This window comes from Zootoca vivipara, chromosome 12 (assembly GCF_963506605.1).
Source record: "Zootoca vivipara chromosome 12, rZooViv1.1, whole genome shotgun sequence".
Lineage (NCBI taxonomy): Eukaryota > Metazoa > Chordata > Lepidosauria > Squamata > Lacertidae > Zootoca > Zootoca vivipara.
Genome location: NC_083287.1, coordinates 48,760,565 through 48,781,727, shown reverse-complemented (window position 1 = coordinate 48,781,727; position 21,163 = coordinate 48,760,565). Strand labels below are relative to the sequence as shown.

The following is a 21,163-nucleotide window of genomic DNA, read 5'->3' as shown; positions in this document are numbered from 1 at the left end:
TTATGAGAGATTCCCCCCCCCCTCAATCCATGTTGGGCCAAATCCAGAGGTGCTGAGTTCTGCACAACATTGCGGGGGCTCATTGCATGATATCACATGTGCAACACGTGTGTGATGTTAGGTTTGGAGAGTCCTCTGCCACCACAGGGAGGCCTGTCAGAGCCCTCCGTTGCTGCGGGGAGGCTCAGCAGGGCCTGGCCCTTCAAAGGTGGGGGGGCTTGACCCTGTCCCTGCATACGTGGGGGGAGCCCCACAGAATTGCCACCTATGGCCATATCTAATTTTGTAAAACTTTTATCATGATGCCTCTTTAAACTAAAAAGTCCAAAATGCTGCAATCTTTCCTCATAGGAGAGCCACACCATCACCGTGGTATTTGGGTTACCCTTTTCTGAACATTTTTCTAACTCTACAATATCCTTTTGGGGGTGAGGCAACTAGAACTGTGTTGGGGTCCCCTTACTGGCTAGTGCAGATCACATGGCTTATAACGAGTCACATACTTTCTTATTTAGAGCCCATTATTTAGAGCTACAACCAGCCCACTAGACGTTGCTTTCGGCCCAGCTGTTCCTTAACAAATCTCTGGCTTTTGATGTCTGAGGCACACTGGTGGCTATGCTCAGCTCCCTGGGTCACAAATTGTTCAGAACTGCCATAAAGTGACATTTCATTTCATAATGTTTAACTTTTAACATTATTTTGATGGTGATTCATTCTTTAACAGTAGAATGCTTTCCTGTTGTACCACTTAGATGCTGCATCATTCATGCTGCTCTCGTTTAAACAGTAATAATGTGGATGAACATTAGTAAGGTTATCCTCTCCCTCCTTCCACTGCAATGCTCTGCTTGTTTGTAGAACTAATTTGGTTTGTTCTGCCTCTCCTGATTTAAAAAAATAAAAAATTCAAAGATGTATGCTCTTGCTCTCCAACAAAGGAAATGAGTCTCATATAATGGATTATGGCAATGGTTCCCAATTAGCTAAGTAAGGTGGACTCCCTACTAAGCCATGGACACTCTACTTTTGAAAATTGTATTTCTACGGTATTTTTGTTATGTGAATGGTGCTGCAGACCCCCTGGGTGGGTTACATGGACCACCTGGGGTCCGCAAACCACCAACTGGGAACCAATGGATTATGGGTATATGCATTACCTTCAGCAAGGCAACATCTCATCCATTACTTGCAGACTGAATATTGCCTTTCATCTAGGGCATACCGCTCAACTGCCCTGATTTAAGTGGGATATCCTGGAATTACAGAAGCCACCCTGGTTTCTGTTTGGATCCTGGAATGTCCTGCATTTTGGACTGGTGCTCTGACTCACACCAGAGCAGCTGACCACAAAGCACTCATTTTTTGGCTGGGTGCTCTTGTGGGAGTCAGTTGGCTTGTGCCGGAGCGGCTGACCAAAAACGAGCATCCCAATTTGGATCCCTTGAACGTTGGAGGGTCTGCTGGGGGTTGCAGGATTATCACTTGAAGGATAATGAAATGCAGTCAGGGCAGGACACCATTTGATGGCTAGCCTGAATAGGCCAAAAGCTGGAGGAATGTTCACATATACCGTACATCATTCAATGACTCTAAACTGAGTATGTGAACTTCTTCTCTTGAAAAGTGTGGTGTTGCCCAAGACAGCAAAACCTGCACATATTGGTGCCTGCTACCTTAAAAAGCAGAGACATCACCTTGCCGACAAAGGTCCGTATAGTTAAAGCTATGGTTTTCCCAGTAGTGATGTATGGAAGTGAGAGCTGGACCATAAAGAAGGCTGATCGCCGAAGAATTGATGCTTTTGAATTATGGTGCTGGAGGAGACTCTTGAGAGTCCCATGGACTGCAAGAAGATCAAACCTATCCATTCTGAAGGAAATCAGCCCTGAGCGCTCACTGGAAGGACGGATTGTGAAGCTGAGGCTCCAATACTTTGGCCACCTCATGAGAAGAGAAGACTCCCTGGAAAAGACCCTGATGTTGGGAAAGATGGCGGGCACAAGGAGAAGGAGACGACAGAGGACGAGATGGTTGGACAGTGTTCTTGAAGCCACTAACATGAGACTGACCAAGCTGTGGGAGGCAGTGGGAGACAGGAGTGCCTGGCGTGCTCTGGTCCATGGGGTCACGAAGAGTCGGACACGACTAAACGACTAAACAACAACAACACATGGAGGCTGGCTACAGTTCCTAGAGACATTGGAAGCTCTTTTATTAGATGTCATATTTAGACTCATAGAACTGTAGAGCTGGAAGGGACCCCGGGCTCATCTAGCTCAGCCTCTTGCAATGCAAGAATCCTAGCTAAATGAACAAAACTGGTTTTTCAGAATTTTCAGTATGAACCAAATTTTCCATGTCTCCTCATCATCCATCTAGTTCTACTTACGACCTGACAGTGGCTCTTCAGGGTCTCGGCCAATGACATTCTCCCCCTGGACAATCCCCTTTTAAAGTTTAAATATTAACTTGGGGGTCTTCTGCATGCCTACCAAGGGCTGTAGCCCTGTGCTATGGTCCCACTGAACATGCACAACCAGCAAATTCATCCGACTCTCACACACCTGGAATCAGGGCATGGAAAGCACTTCCTTTTCCATTTGCGAAACAACCCACTGCCGCCCACACCCCAGTCCGCAGGCTGCTTTGCTAACAACAGGTCCCATTGCTGTGCATGATGGGGTGTGTGAACTGGCAAAAGAACTCGATAACCCGCTTTGCTTGCTCCATCCCTCCTTATCAGTGAACCCAAGAGGGCTTTTCTTCTCAATGGTGCTCGTGGTTTTGGCAAAAGGCACTTTCACACAGGGAGTCATCATTTCCTCCCAAGCTGTTTTCATTGCCACTTCATCTCTTTCCTAGCTCAATGGCCATTTTCTGCACAGAGGCTATTTTGTTTTCTTGGACCAAGGCCATTCAATCGAGTGGGAAGCGCCAAGAGAGGAAGAGATAGAGTGCTAGCACTGTTCCCACATATCCCCAAGGCTGATCTTGACGCAGCTGTGACTGCGAAGGACACCTCTGGAAATAAAGGGCAGCTTATAACCCATCTTCTCCAGCTCCTGTGAGGAACTAAATATACTGAAGTAAGGAGTAGCTTCTACACAATGGCCCTTTATAGCTCTCTGTGGGCCTTCTTTGCTGCCTCCAGCTGCCTCTACATGCTGTTTTCCCTCAGTTCTTTTCTTCAATATTTTTTCCAGTTGACTTAATTATTACAGTGCATGGACCAGGCTGAGGCGAAACACACTGAGCGTTGGAGTTGGCATAGTGGTAAGTGCTAGAAGAGGGAAGCGCCTTTGCCATGTAATGATATCATCGGGGAGTTGATTGGTCGCCTTCCCCTAGAAGGGAGGCGCTGGCCTGAGGCCTTTGGGATCTGCTTCGACTTCCGTGATGCAGAACAGAGACAGGGCCTGTCTCTTGCCAGCCTGCTTTGCTGCCAGTGCCCTGGCAAAGCCTGAGAGACGTTTAGAAAAACAGCACAGTACCTTTTTTTTTTTTTGCCTGTGCTGGGAGGGGAGGTGAAGTTGGGGGGGAGAATGGGGAGGGGGCGGCGTGGAACACAAAGTCGCTACACAGCCCCAGCTTGGACACCTAAGTGGGAAAAACAAGCCAGGAAAGAAAGCACCAAACTGCACATTTCTAAATTGACAAGTTAATAAACAAGTTGGATTCTCATGCCTAGAAGTAACCGTCGGAAACCAAGAGGGCCTCCTCGCTGGTCTCTGGGGGTGGAAGTCTGAACGCAGACCAGGTCACAAAGGAAATTTCGTTTAGTGGTGTGCAAATACTGACTGCGGTGCCAGTTGTTTGTGGAACTGCCACAGATGGCACTGCGATTAGCTGTCTCTTTGCCAGGCTCATTTGGCTGGGTGGGGATGGGAGGCATGGCAGTTACACAGAAAATGTCCCGGTTTACCTTTTTATTATTATTTTATTACAATGTTTATAGAACACCCTTCATTGTAAATTAGGGAGGCAGTTCATAGAACCACAGAACTGTAGGGTTGGAAGGGATCGTGAGGGTCATCCAGTCCAACCCCCTGCAATGCAAAATTTAGGTAAAGGTAAAGGGGCCCTTGACCATCAGGTCCAGTTGTGTCCGACTCTGGGGTTGCGGCGCTCATCTCGCTCTATAGGCCGAGGAAGCCGGCGTTTGTCTGCAGACAGCTTCCGGGTCATGTGGCCAGCATGACAAAGCTGCTTCTGGCGAACCAGAGCAGCGCATGGAAACGCCGTTTACCTTCCCGTCCCTATTTATCTACTTGCACTTTGATGTGCTTTCGAACTGCTAGGTGGGCAGGAGCTGGGACCGAGCAACGGGAGCTCACCCCGTTGCAGGGATTCGAACCGCCGACCTTCTGATCAGCAAGCCCTAGGCTCTGTGGTTTAACCCACAGTGCCACGAGGGTCAACTAGTCCAACCCCGTGCAATGCAAAATTTAGTCACAACTAAAAAAATCCCTGACAGATAGCAATCAGACCGCTGTATTAAACCTCCAGTGACTGATCGTCCATCACCTTCTGAGGTGCTCTCATTTGTATTTTTATGCTGTAAACCACGCTGTGATCTTCAGATGAAGGGTAGTATACAAAGCAAGCAAGCAAACAAACAGTCGTCTATTCCACTTTCAAACAGATTTTGCCACCAGAAAGTTCCTCCTAATGTTTAGTTGGAATCTCCTGACTTGCAATTTGACTCCGTAGGTTTGGATCCAAATGTGGACCATTTGGATCCCTTCCAATCGGGATTCAGGCCTCATCATGGGACTGAAACTGCCTTGGTCGCGCTGGTTGATGATCTCTGGCGTGCTAGGGACAAAGGTGAGAGCTGTTTCCTAGTTCTGCTGGATCTCTCAGTGGCCTTTGATACAATCAACCATAACATCCTTCTGGACCGTCTAGAGGGGTTGGGAGCTGGGGGCACTGTCATACAGTGGTTCCGCTCCTTCCTCCTGGGCTGTTTTCAGAAAGTGGTGGTGGTGGGAATGAGTGCTCAGACCCCTGGAATCTCACTTGTGGGGTGCCTCAGGGTTCCGTCCTCTCCCCCATGCTTTTTAACATCTATATGAAGCCGCTGGGAGAGATCATCAGGGGGTTTGGGCTGGGTGTTCATCAGTATGCGGATGACACCCAGCTCTATCTCCCTTTTAAATCAGAACCAGTGAAGGCAGTGAATGTCCTGTGTGAGTGCCTGGAGGCGGTTGGAGGATGGATGGCGGCTAACAGATTGAGGTTGAATCCTGACAAGACAGAAGTACTGTTTTTGGGGGACAGGGGGACTCCCTGGTCCTGAATGGGGTCACTGTGCCCCTGAAGGACCAGGTGCGCAGCCTGGGAGTCATTTTGGACTCACAGCTGTCCATGGAGCCACAGGTTAATTCTGTGTCCAGGGTGGCTGTCTATCAGCTCTATCTGGTACGCAGGCTGAGACCCTACCTGCCTGCAGACTGTCTCACCAGAGTGGTGCATGCTCTAGTTATCTCCCACTTGGACTACTGCAATGCGCTCTACGTGGGGCTACCTTTGAAGGTGACCGGAAACTGCAATTAATCCAGAATGCAGCAGCTAGACTGGTGACTGGGAGTGGCCGCCGAGACCACATAACACCGGTCCTAAGCACAATTCAAAGTGTTGGTGCTGACCTTTAAAGCCCTAAACGGCCTCGGTCCTGTATACCTGAAGGAGCGTCTCCACCCCCATCGTTCAGCCTGGACACTGAGGTCCAGCGCCGAGGGCCTTCTGGCGGTTCCCTCACTGAGAGAAGCAAAGCTACAGGGAACCAGGCAGAGGGCCCTTTCGGTGGCGCCCGCCCTGTGGAACGCCCTCCCATCGGAGGTCAGGGAGATGAACAACTACCTGACATTTAGAAAACACCTAAATGCAGCCCTGTTTAGGGAAGTTTTTAATCTGTGCTATTTTAATGTATTTTGGTGTTTGTTGGAAGCCGCCCAGAGTGGCGGGGGAGGCCCAGCCAGATGGGCAGGGTATAAATAATAATAAATAATAATAATAATCTGATGTCTACAAATTTCAATTGAGTACTAAAAAAAAAAGTAATTGGAAATGCCCTTGCAAATAGGAGTGCTCCCACTAACAGATCATCAGCACCAGAAATGTCCACTATAACTCTAGAGGGAGGTCATTCCATAGCATGGGAGCAGGTGGAGCTCAGATTCAAAAGGCCTGCATGCATGAAAGCAGGTAACCAGAGTGGTGGAACCAAGGAACCAGGAAAACTTGCACAGCCAGAAAGGAAAGCAATAGCAGGCAAAGGCAGAGTGAGGAACGGAGGCTGAGAGTCACACATAGATCTGTTGCACAAAGGGAAATGCTGTATCTTAACATAAAGAGAAAGTTTATACGTATGGGGCAACAAAGGACAGGGATAAATCACAGCAGGGATTCAACTTGTGGCTTGCCAAGTGTAATGAAGCCCACTAGCTTTGCATGGCAGACCTTTGTTGTTGCCTGTCTGAAACTGCAAAAGCAGTCTAGCACATGGTGAGCCACCCTAAGATACTGAAGGACTGCATGCCACAAGGTGTTGGGGGTTTGATTGTGATCAATGCAGTGCTGCCATTATGTGAGCAAAAGGTGCTTCTTTCAGACCACTTCTGTAAGACTGAGGTCCCTCAATTCTCCCCACCATGTATCTGAGCTCTCATTTGTGTTGGTGGTCTGGGCCAACCAACTCCCTCGAGCTGTTGGCAAGACACTGGTATTTGCACACACAAGTATTTTACTTACTGCAAGGAGCTCTCTTCTTTCCTCCTCAGTGTAGTAATAGGCACCAGTCTTGCATATGGCATGATGGAACTGTGTTGAGACTGCCAGGCTCTTTCAAGGGGCTTGGCACTTGAACCAAGCAAAGGCTACTTTGCTATTTCTAGAGAGCAAGGCCTCACACCAGCTTTCTGCCGAAAGCATTCCAAATGGGAGCAGAGGCAGCTTGAGTTAGGTGGATTTAAAATAAAATAAAATAGTTCAAAATATAAAAAGTGCTCTGGAAGGAGGAAAAGAGTGCAACATATGTTCCTACCATACAAGTTATTTAGTTACCTTCTAGGGGAAAGTGGGGGGAAGGAAGGAGGGGGGGAGCTTTAATGGACTCATTATTGGCTTCCCTTGGCGGAGCTGTTAATTAATTAAATACCAACATGTGAATGGCATCCATTGGAGAGGTGCATTAGAGCTTCCAGATGAGCAATGCCGGCTCATTCGAGACCTAAAATAGTTGCAGTTCAGTCACCACTTAACTCAGAGATGAATTGGTGTGGTATTTCCACCTGGGAAAAGAGTTACACTCCTCTAGTTTGCACCAAATATGCACCAGTATCTGCACACACACCCAGCTCAAAAATGCAGTTGAGATTAACTCATTCTTTTAGCAGCAGAAGTCACAATTATAAAATATTCAAGCAAACCTCCCAGCAGTGGAAGAGGGGGTTAAAGTATTTGGGGGGGGGGCTGACACAGACAGAGCAGCCTAAGACACAAACCTGTTCAGCTGGCATACAGTGAAGAATCCCTGCCATGGTAATGCCTCTTTCAGTCCAAGAGCTCCAGTATAATAGGTTTGCTAATTACCATTTTAATGAATATAACCAAATTTCTGGTTTCTTCTTCTTCATCATTTAAAAAATAAATCATGTTTACGACTCCCAAACACACAGTGAATATAATTTATAGGGTATAAAATGATAACTTTTTTTTTGATAGGGCTCTGGAGCCATGTAGGCAAATGCTTTCCCAAGGCCAGAACCAATGATAGAAGGTGTTTGGTAAAAAAAAAAAAACCTAGTAAAATAGGACAGCGTTTCTCAACCGCTGTTCCGCGGCACACTACTGTGCCGCGAGACGCTGGCTGGTGTGCCGCGATGTGCGGCGACGAGAAGGGCGATTTGCAGAACTACCGTACCTATGTGCGGAGAACCTTCTCAGCATGGCTGCGTTTGAGCGCGCCCTTCACAAGATGGCGGCGATTCCTGTCATAACCCGCCTGCCTGCCCCACCCACACCACCACCACTCTCTCTTTTATCTCTATGGTTCCTCCTCGAGCATCCCTTTGACTTAGTTGTCTATGGTCTTCCGCACCTAATCGAAAGCCGCCGAGCGCTCCCCCTCCCCTACTCACCATCTCTGCAGCCGCAACCTCAGCCCAGACCCCCCAGAGAGGAAAAAGCAGCAGAACCCCCAGTATCCCAACATGCACCGCAACCTCAGGACAGCCCAGCCGGGTTCGACGGGAGGAGCGGAGCCACGTGGAAATGAAACGATGCATTTTGTAACGCATAAAAATCACACACGGACTCCATAGGTGCAAAGAGAAGAACCTCTTTTGTCCAGCCAGCATCCAAACTGTCACTCTGTCAGGGAGTGAGCGGCCTCTTCGGCGAGGAGCACGTGCTGGCAGAGAAATCAGCGGCTTGTGAAGCCTTATTACAGGAGATTGCAACCAACACAGCAATTGGCAAGTGTTTCTTACAGTCATAATTATAGTCAATATAGGGCGGCACAGAGTTAATTTTTTTAACTTTTTTAATGGTGGTGTGCCGCGTGATTTTTTTCACGGAACAAGTGTGCCGTGGCCCAAAAAAGGTTGAGAAACACTGAAATAGGATGATACAGTCTTTCAGCATGGCTCTCTGGACCACTAGGAAAAAGGAAATTTAAAGGGACAGACATTTGAATTTTCCAGAACTCTTTAGCAGGCAAGGTGCTCCCCAAATCTAAGAAACTGGAGACTGGCTTATAGCCCAGACCTGTCCTGGCCCTTAAATGAAACACACAGGTTTCTGGGGAAAACAGACGGGAAGGAGAAACATGGCAGTCTTTGATTTAGCAAAGCTGGGGATTAATTTTGATGTTCTAGGGAAGAAAACTCAATCTTCTTTCTCTTCCAGTATTTTTGCCAAAAGGGTCAAGCATACACATGGGTGGGTGGACTCATCTAAGGACCATGACCACTTCCTGTTTGTGGACTTCTTGCAGGCATCTGGGGAACAGGGTGCTGGACACGATAGGTCTTTGGTCTGATCTAGCAGAACACTCCATATGATGAACTTTCAACTCATGAGTCAAGTAAGATCAAATCTTAAAAGAAATGAGAGAGTCCCTTTCATTCAAGCTTCTGACAGTCTCTTCATGAATCATCTTACAACACGACCAAGGTAGTAATACTTTATGATCAATAATTTAAGTAGCTTATTGAGAAAATCCAGGGTTTAATAGTTCCTTAACTTTATCCCCAAGTCTGAGTATGGAATCAAGAATCATTATTAAAAGAAAATCTAGTGGCTGGCTTTTCTTTTTAGTCCATAATAGAAATTTCGTAGGGAAATCTATGAATTCCTGTTCAAAATCACTCCGCAGCACCTTCCTGTTCAGCCAGTTATCAAGAGGGGACCTCAACCACTCCATCCAAATATGTAGATTACAGAACTGACCTATCTAGGGTTGCAGTATATTAACGTACATGATACACACTGAGCAGTCAAAAATATACATTTCCACCATCAATTAATGGAAGGTCATCTGAACTACTGCCCACGTTTGTTGAGATCCTCTTTTTGGAGCCAATGTATGTGCTGGATTTGTAAATAATGCAGAAGACAGTTTATTTCGCAAAGGATTTGAAGCTTTCCAAAGCCAATACAACTAGCATTTGCTTTACTGATTCAATATGGTTTTCTTCTTGCCAGAGCTACGGATCATTTCTCATTAGGTGAAACTGGACTGCCAGAATTTTGATGAGTTGAATGCTGCATTCCAAACACAAATGTTCTACTTGGATCTTATGCAGGACAGTGCCTTTATTTGTTCTACCATTGCATGCAGTTTTTCAGTACTCTTGGGAACTGCAACTCAAGTTACAGGCCAAAAGTAAGCAACCCAATTTAACCCCAATACTATCCCATTTGAAAGGGTAAATGTGGACAAAAGCAAGTTGGTGAGTGGGACCTTAGTGTGTATCCTTTGATGGCTGTTTTACCTCCACCGTTGGCAGCAGTATGCCTCTAAATGCCAGTTGCTGAGAATCACAGGTGTCCAGAGTGCTGTTGTGCTTATGTTGAGCTTGCCATGAGCATCTGGTTGGCTGCTGTGAGAACAGAATGCTGGACTAGATGGGCCACTGGCCTGATCCAACAAGCTTGTCTTATGTTCTTCCTATTAAGTTCAAATGTGTGCAGTGCCGAGTGTCAGCTAATGCACTTATATAACAAAGAATCAAGCTCAACTATGCAGTGCTCAGTTTCAAAAAAAGCTTCCATTTCTACGGGATGAGCATCAAAAGCAGCTAATAGACATTATGAATAAATGATCTTTTTTGGAATGACAGGTCTCTTTTTTAAGGCTTCAATACTGCATGGCAACAAAGTCTGACAATCCTGAACCTTTATTATTTACATTTTAGAAAATATTGGCATAAAATAATTAAACCTTTTTTAATAAAAAATTGGCACAAGTTTTTAAAAAACTAACTTGACTGTAGTGTCAAATTGTAGTCTACTTTTAAAAAACAGTCCACTGTCAAAACTGGATCCCACATTCTGTAATGCTAAATGGGCGTTTTACAACACTGTTATTTCTTAAATGGCAAGCAGTAATTGAAAATCCTTTTGTGCTGCCTGAATGGCACTGTTTGGAGAAAAAGATTCGATGAGTTATCAGCCGTTGCCACGACTGACAGAGGTAAGGCCGGTAGTCCATATCTGCATCACTGTGGTGTTTTCCTGAGCTTTCAGATGTGTTCAATGATTTCTGCATAATTGTTTGAGTCGTTGCAAACAAAACTAAGTGGTGCTCTCTTACAAGCTTCTCCAGGAACTGCGCACATCTCTTTAGGTTTGCTTCCTGCTGGCTAAGGTTCTCCCCTCCATTGACTCTGTCAATCCAATAAAAGGCTGATATACTGTCAATAATCAAGAGGCACAGGGAAGGGTGAGAACAAAACATGTTTTCCAAAGAGAAAAGAGTAAGAAGCAGCTGAGGGCTGCTGCTACAATTAACAAGGAAAAACCTCCCCAGACACTGCTTTATCATCTCTTCTGTGCCTTGGGGCAATCTGTGCTCCAGAATAGTCACTAAACGCAACAGGTCAAAATGGAAGTCTGTATCAATAAAAAGCACACCAACATCCAAGCCACCACCAGATTTTGGAAGAATGCAGCGGGCAATAAGATGATAGAGCATTTCTGTTTTTCCTGTTCCTTCTGGACCATGGAATTCAACAATATCTCCTGTTTAATAATGAAGAAGCAAATGTTTAAGCTAGGAAGGCACCTTTCAAATGGCTCACCTTTCAGCTGTAACACACCCACCCACCCCTACCTGAAATCATGTGCAACTTTTCAGTACAATCAAATTCACAATCCTATGCAGGTCTATTTAGAAGCAAGCCCCACTGGATTCGATTATTTTATTTTAATACAACAAACAAATACAGCTACACTTCTGGAAAGCAAGTGAATATATTTTCTATTCTTGGTGTGTGTAACATCATGCCAACCAATTTGTTCTCAGGCAGCAAGAGAAAAAAACTTTCCCTTCCAAAGATAAAAAGTAAATGGGGAGCATAAATTTTAATTTGTTTGTTTGTTTACCATGTATCTTCCAATATGCCAGACAATTATTACTGTGAATATTTTAAAGGATGTGTATGTATTTACCATGAATAGGATATCCTTCATCAGCAAACAGACAAGGTTCAAGTGTCTTCAGAGAACCTCTGCCCTCAAGTCGTGCAAGCAGCTTTGAAAGAAAGAGAAAGACAACTTTACTGAAATTAATGAGTCAACAAGCTAAATGTATTGATTGTGCACAAAACTTAGTATGAGTTCAATGGCTTCCCAGCAGCTGGTTTTAACTGCACTGCTGCATGTGCAATTAAAAGTATATCTCAATTACTTTTAAATTTCTAGACATGGCACCACCTATAGAATCCAAATAAAAACCTGTGGACAGAAAAGCATGCATGGCATAAACAGAATACTGTACATTGTACAGTATCCTCAGTGAAGCCATTTCAATAAAACTTGCTATTTTGGTTGATTTCTATGTACTTTCAGTAAAATTATTTAAAGTAGCTTATAAAAGAAACTCTGTTACAATCTAAAATCCAGCAATAAAATCTTAATGCTCCAAAAGCAACATTCTATTATATTGTATTAGCATATAACATATCAATTATAAGTGTTAGAATATGAGAGATATTAAACCAGACATAAAATAAATATGGAATTGCAAATTCCTCCCAAATATGACCACAGTGATTTTTAAAAGTTTGCAGGCTAGTGCTGAGGTAGGACTCTTGAGTTGCAACAGTGAGGGCCGTAGTGTTGAGGTCACTAAGAAAGCCCTGCTGCATTTCCCCACTGATCTTAGCTTCCTGATTAAAGATGGCTATTGCCAGGATTCTCTTGATTACAGAAGATGGAAAGCCTCATATAGGGAGTGGGCCTGTCAAATGCAGATTGGGCCCAGCCAGGCTACATAGTTTAAAGCCAGCACCTTGAATTGAATCTGAAAGTCAGCGGAGCACAGACCAACATGTACACACAGGGCCTGCTATCTGCTCGCTCATTATGCAAAAATTCAGTTATCCAAATGAAAAGTATGATGTTCAAACCTTGCTATAGATATCCAAGTTTTCCTACTTCCTTGTTTGTGCTTTGCTGGTCAGCGGTAGTCATTTTTGGGCAGAAACCATGCATGTAGGGAGCGGGGAGAGAGTTTGGAGAAATCAGGGAGCATGAGAGATCATACAAATTACATATTAGAAATACTCCCATAGGAATCCATGGAAATGTGGACTCATTATAAAGGTAAAGGTAATTAATTTAATTACCCACGTGGTAATTAAAAGTAGTACCACATCATAAAACCAGCAAAGTATGTCACAATTTAGGGGAAATTAATCCAGCCCCACCTCAAAGGCATTTTGAAATATTGAAAAAATGGAATCTTGAATTAAAAAAAAACTATTACACTAAATAAAATGTCATCCACTACCTATGTGCTGGCTAATACACAAACAGATACAGCTTGGATTGAATCCATTTATCAAGAGGTTTCTCATATTCAGACACTGGCCCCTGTACATCATCCTCCAAAATCAAAGTGTAATTTTTGCAGTTCCTGTGTAACGTTCTGGTATGTGATGTTCCACTTCCACACTTGTCTTTGTGTCTCATATCAAGTATATTTGCTTGTGCATTTTAACTTTGGTTAAGTATTCTATATTGTTAATCTAGATTCTCTTATTGTTAATCTAGATTCCTGCTTGGCAGGGGGTTGGACTGGATGGCCCTCGTGGTCTCTTCCAACTCTATGATTCTATGATTCTATGATTCTGTGTGTGAGATATACACTGGAATATGTCATACTGTAATTATTTGCAATATTGCTGCTTTAAACTGCTTTAAAGGTCTTCAGTACCCACCTTCTTGTGCAGAAGATGGCATGAGGAGTAGAACTTATATAAAAAAATTGCAGATTGACTATCAAAATTAATGCAAATTAAAGAGTGAAATCACTTTGGATGCAAGACTATTAGGGCAGACTATTCCCCTGTATATAGTGCCTAGTCATGGTGACTATGTTTTGTGTGTGCCTTTCTCCTTGTACCCCAGGACATTTGTGGTATTGATACAAAACACACCATTAAATTGAGAGACTTGTCCATCTAACACAAAAATCCATATTGCATTAGGCTCCCTGGCTGTGCTGTCCATGAATTTCTTGGTAAATGTCATGAAGCTTGCAGACCAAAATAAATGGCCTGTTTGTATCTAGAAAGCCTCAGCATAAGACAAATGGGCAAATAAAGAAGAAAGATAGTTTGACCTTTTCTTGGCTGCCTACATGCATGTGTTTCGATCTGGCCTGCACTTGGAGCCAAAGCTGCTTTAGTTGCCCCAATTGGATTATCATTTCGCTTGACCGAAAAGGACTGGACAGCACAGTTTTCTTAGTCTTTCTATATCACTCAAATTTAGGCATAGCCAGCAACCAGATAAGGTGAGACCACGATCTTTTCTGTTGGGGTGTAGTAATGGAGGAAGATGTTTTATGGAAGTCGTCAGGTTAACAGTTCCTCTACCTTGCTGTTAGGGTCCCAGGTGGCGCTGTGGGTTAAACCTGCAATGGGGTGAGCTCCCGTTGCTCGGTCCCAGCTCCTGCCCACCTAGCAGTTCAAAAGCACATCAAAGTGCAGTAGATAAATAGGGACCACTCCGGTGGGAAGGTAAACGGTGTTTCCGTGCGCTGCTCTGGTTCGCCAGAAGCAGCTTTGTCATGCTGGCCACATGACCCGGAAGCTGTCTGCGGACAAATGCTGGCTCCCTCGGCCTATAGAGCGAGATGAGCGCCACAACCCCAGAGTCGGACACGACTGGACCTGATGGTCAGGGGCCCCTTTACCTTGCTGTTAAGTTTATCTGTCTGAAGTTACATAGAGATCATCTGGAGGTGTTGGCACACTGAGGACCCTCAAATATTTTTGCCCCAGTTGGATGAGGACAAACAAGCAGCAACTAAATCCAGGCAGGAAGTAATGGGGTTGTTTAGGGATCCTGGGTGTTTAGGAAAGAAAGTTGTCCAGTATTTATCTGCATCTTCAGCCTTGATAAATTTGGTTCAGTGCTTAGGAGCATTGCCTGATACTCTTTTTAGAAAATCTGTTGGTGGCAGTGGATTGAGCCATTGTTTTGCCAGCTTTGTTTAATATGTAGACTAACATTTTTTGGACTGGGGGAATCTAGCAACCACCATGCATGCCTTTGTTACACTGAAGGTCCAATGTGTAATAATGCCTTTTATGTAAGACATTTGTTGTCAAAATGCCTGGAAGCTAACAGCTGGTGCAGAATGTGGCAGCCACTTTCTTGATAGGAGTAGGGGGGCGGGAAAGCCATATACATGCTGCATACTGAACAAAATGCATTCCCTGAAAATCATTTGTTAAACAAGCATTCGTATAATGAGTCCTTGGGGACCCAGGTGGCGCTGTGGTTAAACCACTGAGCCTAGGGCTTGCTGATCAGAAGGTTGGCGGTTCGAATCCCTGTGACGGGGTGAGCTCCCGTTGCTTGGTCCCAGCTCCTGCCAACCTATCAGTTCGAAAGCACATCAAAGTGCAAGTAGATAAATAGGTAAGGTAAATGGCGTTTATGTGTGCTGCTCTGGTTCGTCAGAAGTGGCTTTGTCATGCTGGCCACATGACCTGGAAGCTATATGTCGGCTCCCTCGGCCAATAACGCGAGATGAGCGCAGCAACCCCAGAGTCGGTCATGACTGGACCTAATGGTCAGGGGTCCTTTTACCTTTTTACTACTTTTAATTACAATTATGATTTTAACAGAATTAATTTTGTTTTAAAAAACAGCACACTCATATGGTCTGTGTAAGAGACTATTGGAAGACCAACTCATTCTTCTTTTCATCTGTATTCTATATATTTGGAGATGTACAGTATGTGTGAGGGGGTCCTCACAGTGACTGTCTAAGAGATTTAAGGGACAAAGGTTACAGGCACTACATTTTTATTTATTATTATTTACAGTATTGTTATTTATTATTATTTATCCAAAGATCCCAGGGTGGTGTATTGCACAACATTAAAAACATAATACAGAGCATAATGATAAAGTAATCATGATAACAGTCCCCTCCAAAATATTTAAGAAGCTATAGATTATTTAATGGCCAAAGGCCTGGGTAAAGAGGAACGTTTTTGCCTGGTGCCTAAAGGCATCTAATGATGGCACCATGCGAGCCTCTCTGAGAAGAGCATTCCAGAGATGGAAAGTCACCTTAGAAAAGGCCCATTCTCGTGTTGTCACCCTCTGAACCTTTCAGGGGGAGCGCACAGAGAAGGGCCTCGGATGGCAAGCACCTGGTCTGGCTTGGTTCGTATGGGGTCAGGCCCTCGGGTCCTAAGCACTTTGAATTGAGCCTGAAAACCAATTGGCAGCCAGTGCAGTTGGGCCAGGACTGGAGTTATATGCTCAAACCATCTTGTTCTGGTGAGCAATCTGGCCATCAAATTTTGCACCAGCTGAAGTTTCCGAACGGTCTTCAGAGGCAGCCCCACGTATAATATATTGCAGTAATCCAACCTAGAGGTTACCAGAGCATGGGCCACAGAGGTTAGGCTATCCCTGACCAGATAGGGGTGTAGCCATAGCTGCCAAGTTATCCCTTTTTAAAAGGGATTTCCCCTTATACTGAATAGGCTTCCTCGCGAGAAAAGGGAAAACTTGGCAGCTATGGGTGTAGCTAGGCCACCAGCTGAAGCTGATAGAAGGCACTCTGTGCCACCAAGGTCACAAGCGACAGTAATGGATCCAGGAGCACCTGTAAACTACATACCTACTGTATATGGAAACCATTACATCCGAGTTCACAGCCGATACATTCTGCACAGACTATCTGAAGGAGGGGCTTTAGTTAGTGACAGAGCAGACACTTGGCATGTAGAAGGTCCCTGGTTCAGTCCCTGGAATCTCCAATGAAAAGGATCTGGAAGCAGGTAATGTGAAGGAGGCCCTGGGGAGCCACCACCAGTCAGAGTAGATAATACTTAGCTTGTCTGATCTAGTGCAAGGCAGCTTCCTATGCAACTCCATGGCTGCTGTTCCACCTCCTTCTCCTTTGCTAGCCACTCTCAATAAGTAACCCACTCACTGTTTGTTACAGGCTAAATACGATTACCTGTATGTTATAATAAAGGCTCACATATTTTTCTCATATAACAGCAGGTGCTTATCTGGAAAACAGCGTATGCAAATTATTATGATAATTTAAGTACTAATGCACCTGTGCTTCTGATGTATGTTTACTTTCTAGGTTTTAAACCAAAACAACTGCAGCCATTTAGCATCATGCTGTGTACGATGGGCAACATCCCAGGGGAGTCAGCTAACAGTTTTACAGAAAGAAAAACCCAACAAAAGCCAGCCTCTGTGCTAACCGTCTTAAGCCAAACTGTTAAGATATTAAATATTAATCCCTACAAATGGACTATTAAATACTGTATTTTTTAATACATTCCAAAGAGATTCTGAAATTTTTACCAACCTAACAAATTCCACTGTAAGAACATCCCCAGTTTTTATTTAATCCCATTGTTGCTGCAAGGACTTCACAGCATTCTCTCTCCCCTCCTTCATTGTATTTTCACAGCAGCCCTGTAAGATAGGCTAAGAGATGGCAACTGGACCAAAGAAAGGCTTTTGTAGTCCAACATGCCTAACCTCTACTACAGCACACTAGAGACATGGACAAATGGTCAAAATGGAACTCTGATGTAATGGAAATGAAAGTACTCTTCTTAATAATCATTCAATGGTTATACTGTACAAACTTTTGGAAAACAGAGATTGCCAATTTTTGTAACCCCAGGAGCCACTCTGTACTGAAGACAGCAGTTCCCAAGACTCAGAGTGGGGCTGGCTTTATTCTGAAGCTGGCATCTATCAGTAAGACTTGGCTCCATCTTGGACTGAGCGATGTCCAGCTGTTCAGCTCCATTCCCTTGCCTCAGAGGTCTTTGCTGGGAACTGTTTGGGAATTGCCAATGGCCAAAGCAGGACTTGGCTCCATTGTGGACAGTGAAGTCTAGCGGCTTAACCTATTCGCCTTAGAGTTCCTCAGTGGGAAGTCCAAGAATGAGGGCAAAAAAGTCTGAATAAACCTGGTGCCATGTTATTTCTTATTATATGTGCTAATCTTTTTGGGTGTAGTTGTACTGTACAAACTTTTTCTCCGCCACTCTAAGAACCTCTTGGGGCTTTCAAGTGGGATATGGAATACTCTAAATAAATTAATAACAGCTTCACATTTATGGAGCAAATGCACTTCAGACATATATTAAATCTACAAACAATAGAATTGTAGAGTTCTATAAGTAAAAAGAAGAAGAGTCAAATCTCTTTAACATTTGTAAACACAGGGAACCGCCTCACACTAGATCAGACTACTGGTCTGTCTAGCTGTGTACTGCCTAAAATGACTGGCAGCAGCTATCCAGGACTGCAGACAGCCCTGCCTGGAGATGCCAAGGATTGAACCTGGGACCTTCTGCATACAAAGCAAATGTTCTACCACTAAGTCATGGCTCCCCAAGTTTTGGTACGGCCACCAGGGACCAGAGCTCACAACTGCCATCCTGAAAGCAGGGTGTGTGTCAAGTTAGGTTTGCATAGTGCTGTCACTGACTCACAAGCATCTTGTAAACCTGGCTCTGCCATCTTCCTCCCCACCCCTTGGCAGCGATGTAGAATATAAATGACTGGCATAAATTTACCCATTACTGGATTGACAGGGCAAATGCTTCACATTTTCCGTATTCACCTGTCATTACGATGCTTTCCCCTGACTACTTAAATTAGGCTAGTGGAGCTTTTCCTGGCCTCAAAATCTGTTTGTCATGCTGCTATGACATAATACACAAAGATAGGAAAAGATGTGGCAAGACATTATATCCAGGACCTTCACTTATGGAACCACTTCCCAGAGAAGCATAGCTGCCAAGTTATCCCTTTTTAAAGGGATTTTCCCTTATGCTGAATAGGCTTTCTCGCGAGAAAAGGGAAAACTTGGCAGCTATGCAGAGAAGTCCACCAGGCCAGCTTGCTGTTGATTGTGAGGTTGGCTGGAGGCAGTCTTTAGCAGATTCTGGCTGTGTTTGGATGGCTGTAAATCAGCTTAATAAGCCTTAATAAGCTTAATAAGCCAAGATATGAATGAACTCCATGGCCTGCAAGGCAGGTGCTCTGCTCCTACCTGCTGCGACTCATTGACAGGGAAACAGGTCTTCAGTTAACTATGGTTTCCCGTTACTCCTGGTTAATGACTTCCAAACAAGGATCACTAAACTAGGGCTTTATATCCAGGGTTGTTTGGAAGCTGTTAACCAGAGCTTTCCTTTTCAGACATAGTGGGAAATAACACTTCACTGAAGTCTTGCTTCCTGGCTCATGCAGGCGAGGAAAAAAGTGTGGCCAAGAGAAACAGGCCCACGTCTCAGTTTATAAAGCAGAGGCATGGCAGTCCAAAGGCAGCTGCTGGGTGAACATGTACGAACTTTGGTTTGCTGCTTTATCCTCAGTTTATTTAAAGTCTTTTTACACCGCCCTTCGGTTTAGAAAGGAAGGTGTCATTGAAATGCAGGTGGAGAAACAAGTAAGAAACAAAAACCGTGTGAGGGGCCAGAGTCTCATATAAACCGCCTTGTGAGAGCTGAAAGATGGGTCAGAAAATTTCCAAGTGTCAAGGCCTATTCCAGCTGCACACCTCCACAAGGTAACCTACCATCAACCATCCTGTGGAGAAGGTTCCTGAAGGTTTTAAAAATATATCGTTGGCTGCTTTTTTCTGTTTTCTATTTTTCACGTTCATAGTCTGTGTACCACTGTGTGTGTGTGTGGCTGGAAAGAGGCAGAAGCCCAGCTTGAGGACTTCCCGACAGCGTCTGTAGCTGACCCCTGCTGGAAACAGGATGCTGGGTTGTGTCAAGTCTCCCCACCCGCGAGAGGTGATGGGAGAGACCCCCCCTCCCGTTCCCCTTAGCGCGAGAGAGGGGCTGGGGGGGCGGCGTGCGCGTGCGTGCGTCATTCTCTGCCTCACCTGGGCGCCCGACTCCGCCTTTCCGAGCCCGTCAGTCATCGCTCGCGGAGGGAAATCCGCAGCAACGGCAGTTCATAACCGTAAAAGGAGGAAGGCGCCAACGACCTCACACTTAGGCGCGCAGGCGCCGCTGGAACTGCCACGCACGCGCTCTTCTCGGATCTGGAGGTGGGGGAAGGAAGCAAACTTCATTACCGGTCGTCCGGGCCTCCCTAGCTGCTGTTCTGCCTTGCGCATGCGCAGTTGGGGCGCGTCTCTGACTCACCGCTTAATATTCCGACGTTTTCCAGTTTGGAGCATCCCCTGCTGCATGTATGGAAGCGCTCCTGAGTGAAGGGTTGCTTGCGCGCTCTCTCTCTCTCTCTCTCTCTCTCTCTCTCTCTCTCTCTCTCTCTCTCTCTCTCTCTCTCTCTCTCTTTCTTTCTTTCTTTCTTTCTTTCTTTCTTTCTTTCTTTCTTTCTTCAGTGCGAGCGAGGAGTTTCGATTTCATGTTTTACATTTCAAGCGGGAGTCTTGCTTGGTGCGCAACCTCTTGCCCTGCAAGACAGGCACGCTGGTTGCTCGTGCCCCGCATTTCCAGGCGCACTTACTCACGAGTAAGCTGAATTCAGTAGCCTGACAGTGAAATACTTTGCGTGTTTCCTTCGGAAATCACTCTGTGTTCGGTGGGGCTTACTATACGAACAAGTCTTAGCCTCCACTTATTTACCCTGGAGTAAGATCCACTGGATTCAGTAGGATTTACTGTACTTCTGATTACACGTTAGGATTTCGGCCAAAAACCATTTTAAGCAAACCTACGTGGGGTGTAAAACCTGTTGAACATAATGGGATAAGTGAGTAAATACGTGTAAGATTTCAATTTTAGGTGCATACGGTAACCCCGCGATTTATGCACATTAATTTTTTGTGCATTCCGTTTTAGGTGTGTGGCAGAAAGAAAGAAAAAGCCGCTGCCACTGGAAAAATTACTTCTGGCAATCTCACTCACCATTGAACCCAATGGGTTGAGACTTGGTTTAGGCGTGAGCCCCAGAACATAATTCCCATGTTAGTTGTGGGCATACTGTATTCAAATGTTTAGAATTAAAACTTGTTACAAGGGGAGACTTAGCGTGAACAAGTAAAACCCCTGAAATTTTGAATAGCAGCAAGGCAAGAGCCTGATCATAACTTGGGGGGCGGGAATCAATCATATTTCGTATTTCTCTTGCCGCTTATTTTCAAGTGCATTCATGGTGCATTCCATGGCAGGATCCTTAAGCACTTTGCAAATAAGAGTGAATTAATCCTCTTAATATCCCAAGAGAGAGCATACATTAAATTACTAAGGTAATTGAACAAAGATACAATTACCTTTGTCTAGCAGAGGAACTGCAAGAACCAAAGCAATCATTCCATGGACTATTGTACAGGGAAGGAGATACTGTATTTCCATTTTCTCTCTGACAGTTTGTGCGATTTCCCCTGAAATGAACAGCACCTGTACAATCAGATTTCCAGCTGCAATTTTTAACATGGGGC

At 44.8% G+C, this 21,163-nt stretch overlaps 1 protein-coding gene across 1 annotated transcript; it reads right to left on the bottom strand.

Annotated features, from left to right (window-relative positions):
* Positions 1-9,176: 9,176 nt before the first annotated feature.
* On the bottom strand, positions 9,177-19,789 carry XRCC2 (X-ray repair cross complementing 2). Its single transcript, XM_035130114.2, has 3 exons — positions 19,640-19,789; positions 11,680-11,761; positions 9,177-11,250 (listed from the first exon to the last, which is right to left on the bottom strand). The coding sequence occupies exons 1-3, from the start codon at positions 19,676-19,678 to the stop codon at positions 10,541-10,543; spliced, it is 831 nt and encodes a 276-aa protein (XP_034986005.1). The 5' UTR covers positions 19,679-19,789; the 3' UTR covers positions 9,177-10,540.
* Positions 19,790-21,163: the final 1,374 nt, after the last annotated feature.

Bases quoted from the DNA above. Each gene is read 5' to 3' on its own strand.
- XRCC2 (XM_035130114.2), bottom strand. From the start codon at position 19,678: ATGACTGACGGGCTCGGAAAGGCGGAGTCGGGCGCCCAG. The intron at 11,762-19,639 runs GTGAGGCAGAGA...TTTCTTTCAAAG, and splicing joins AGGCGGAGTCGGGCGCCCAG to CTGCTTGCACGACTTGAGGG. The intron at 11,251-11,679 runs GTAAATACATAC...ATTATTAAACAG, and splicing joins TGAAGGATATCCTATTCATG to GAGATATTGTTGAATTCCAT.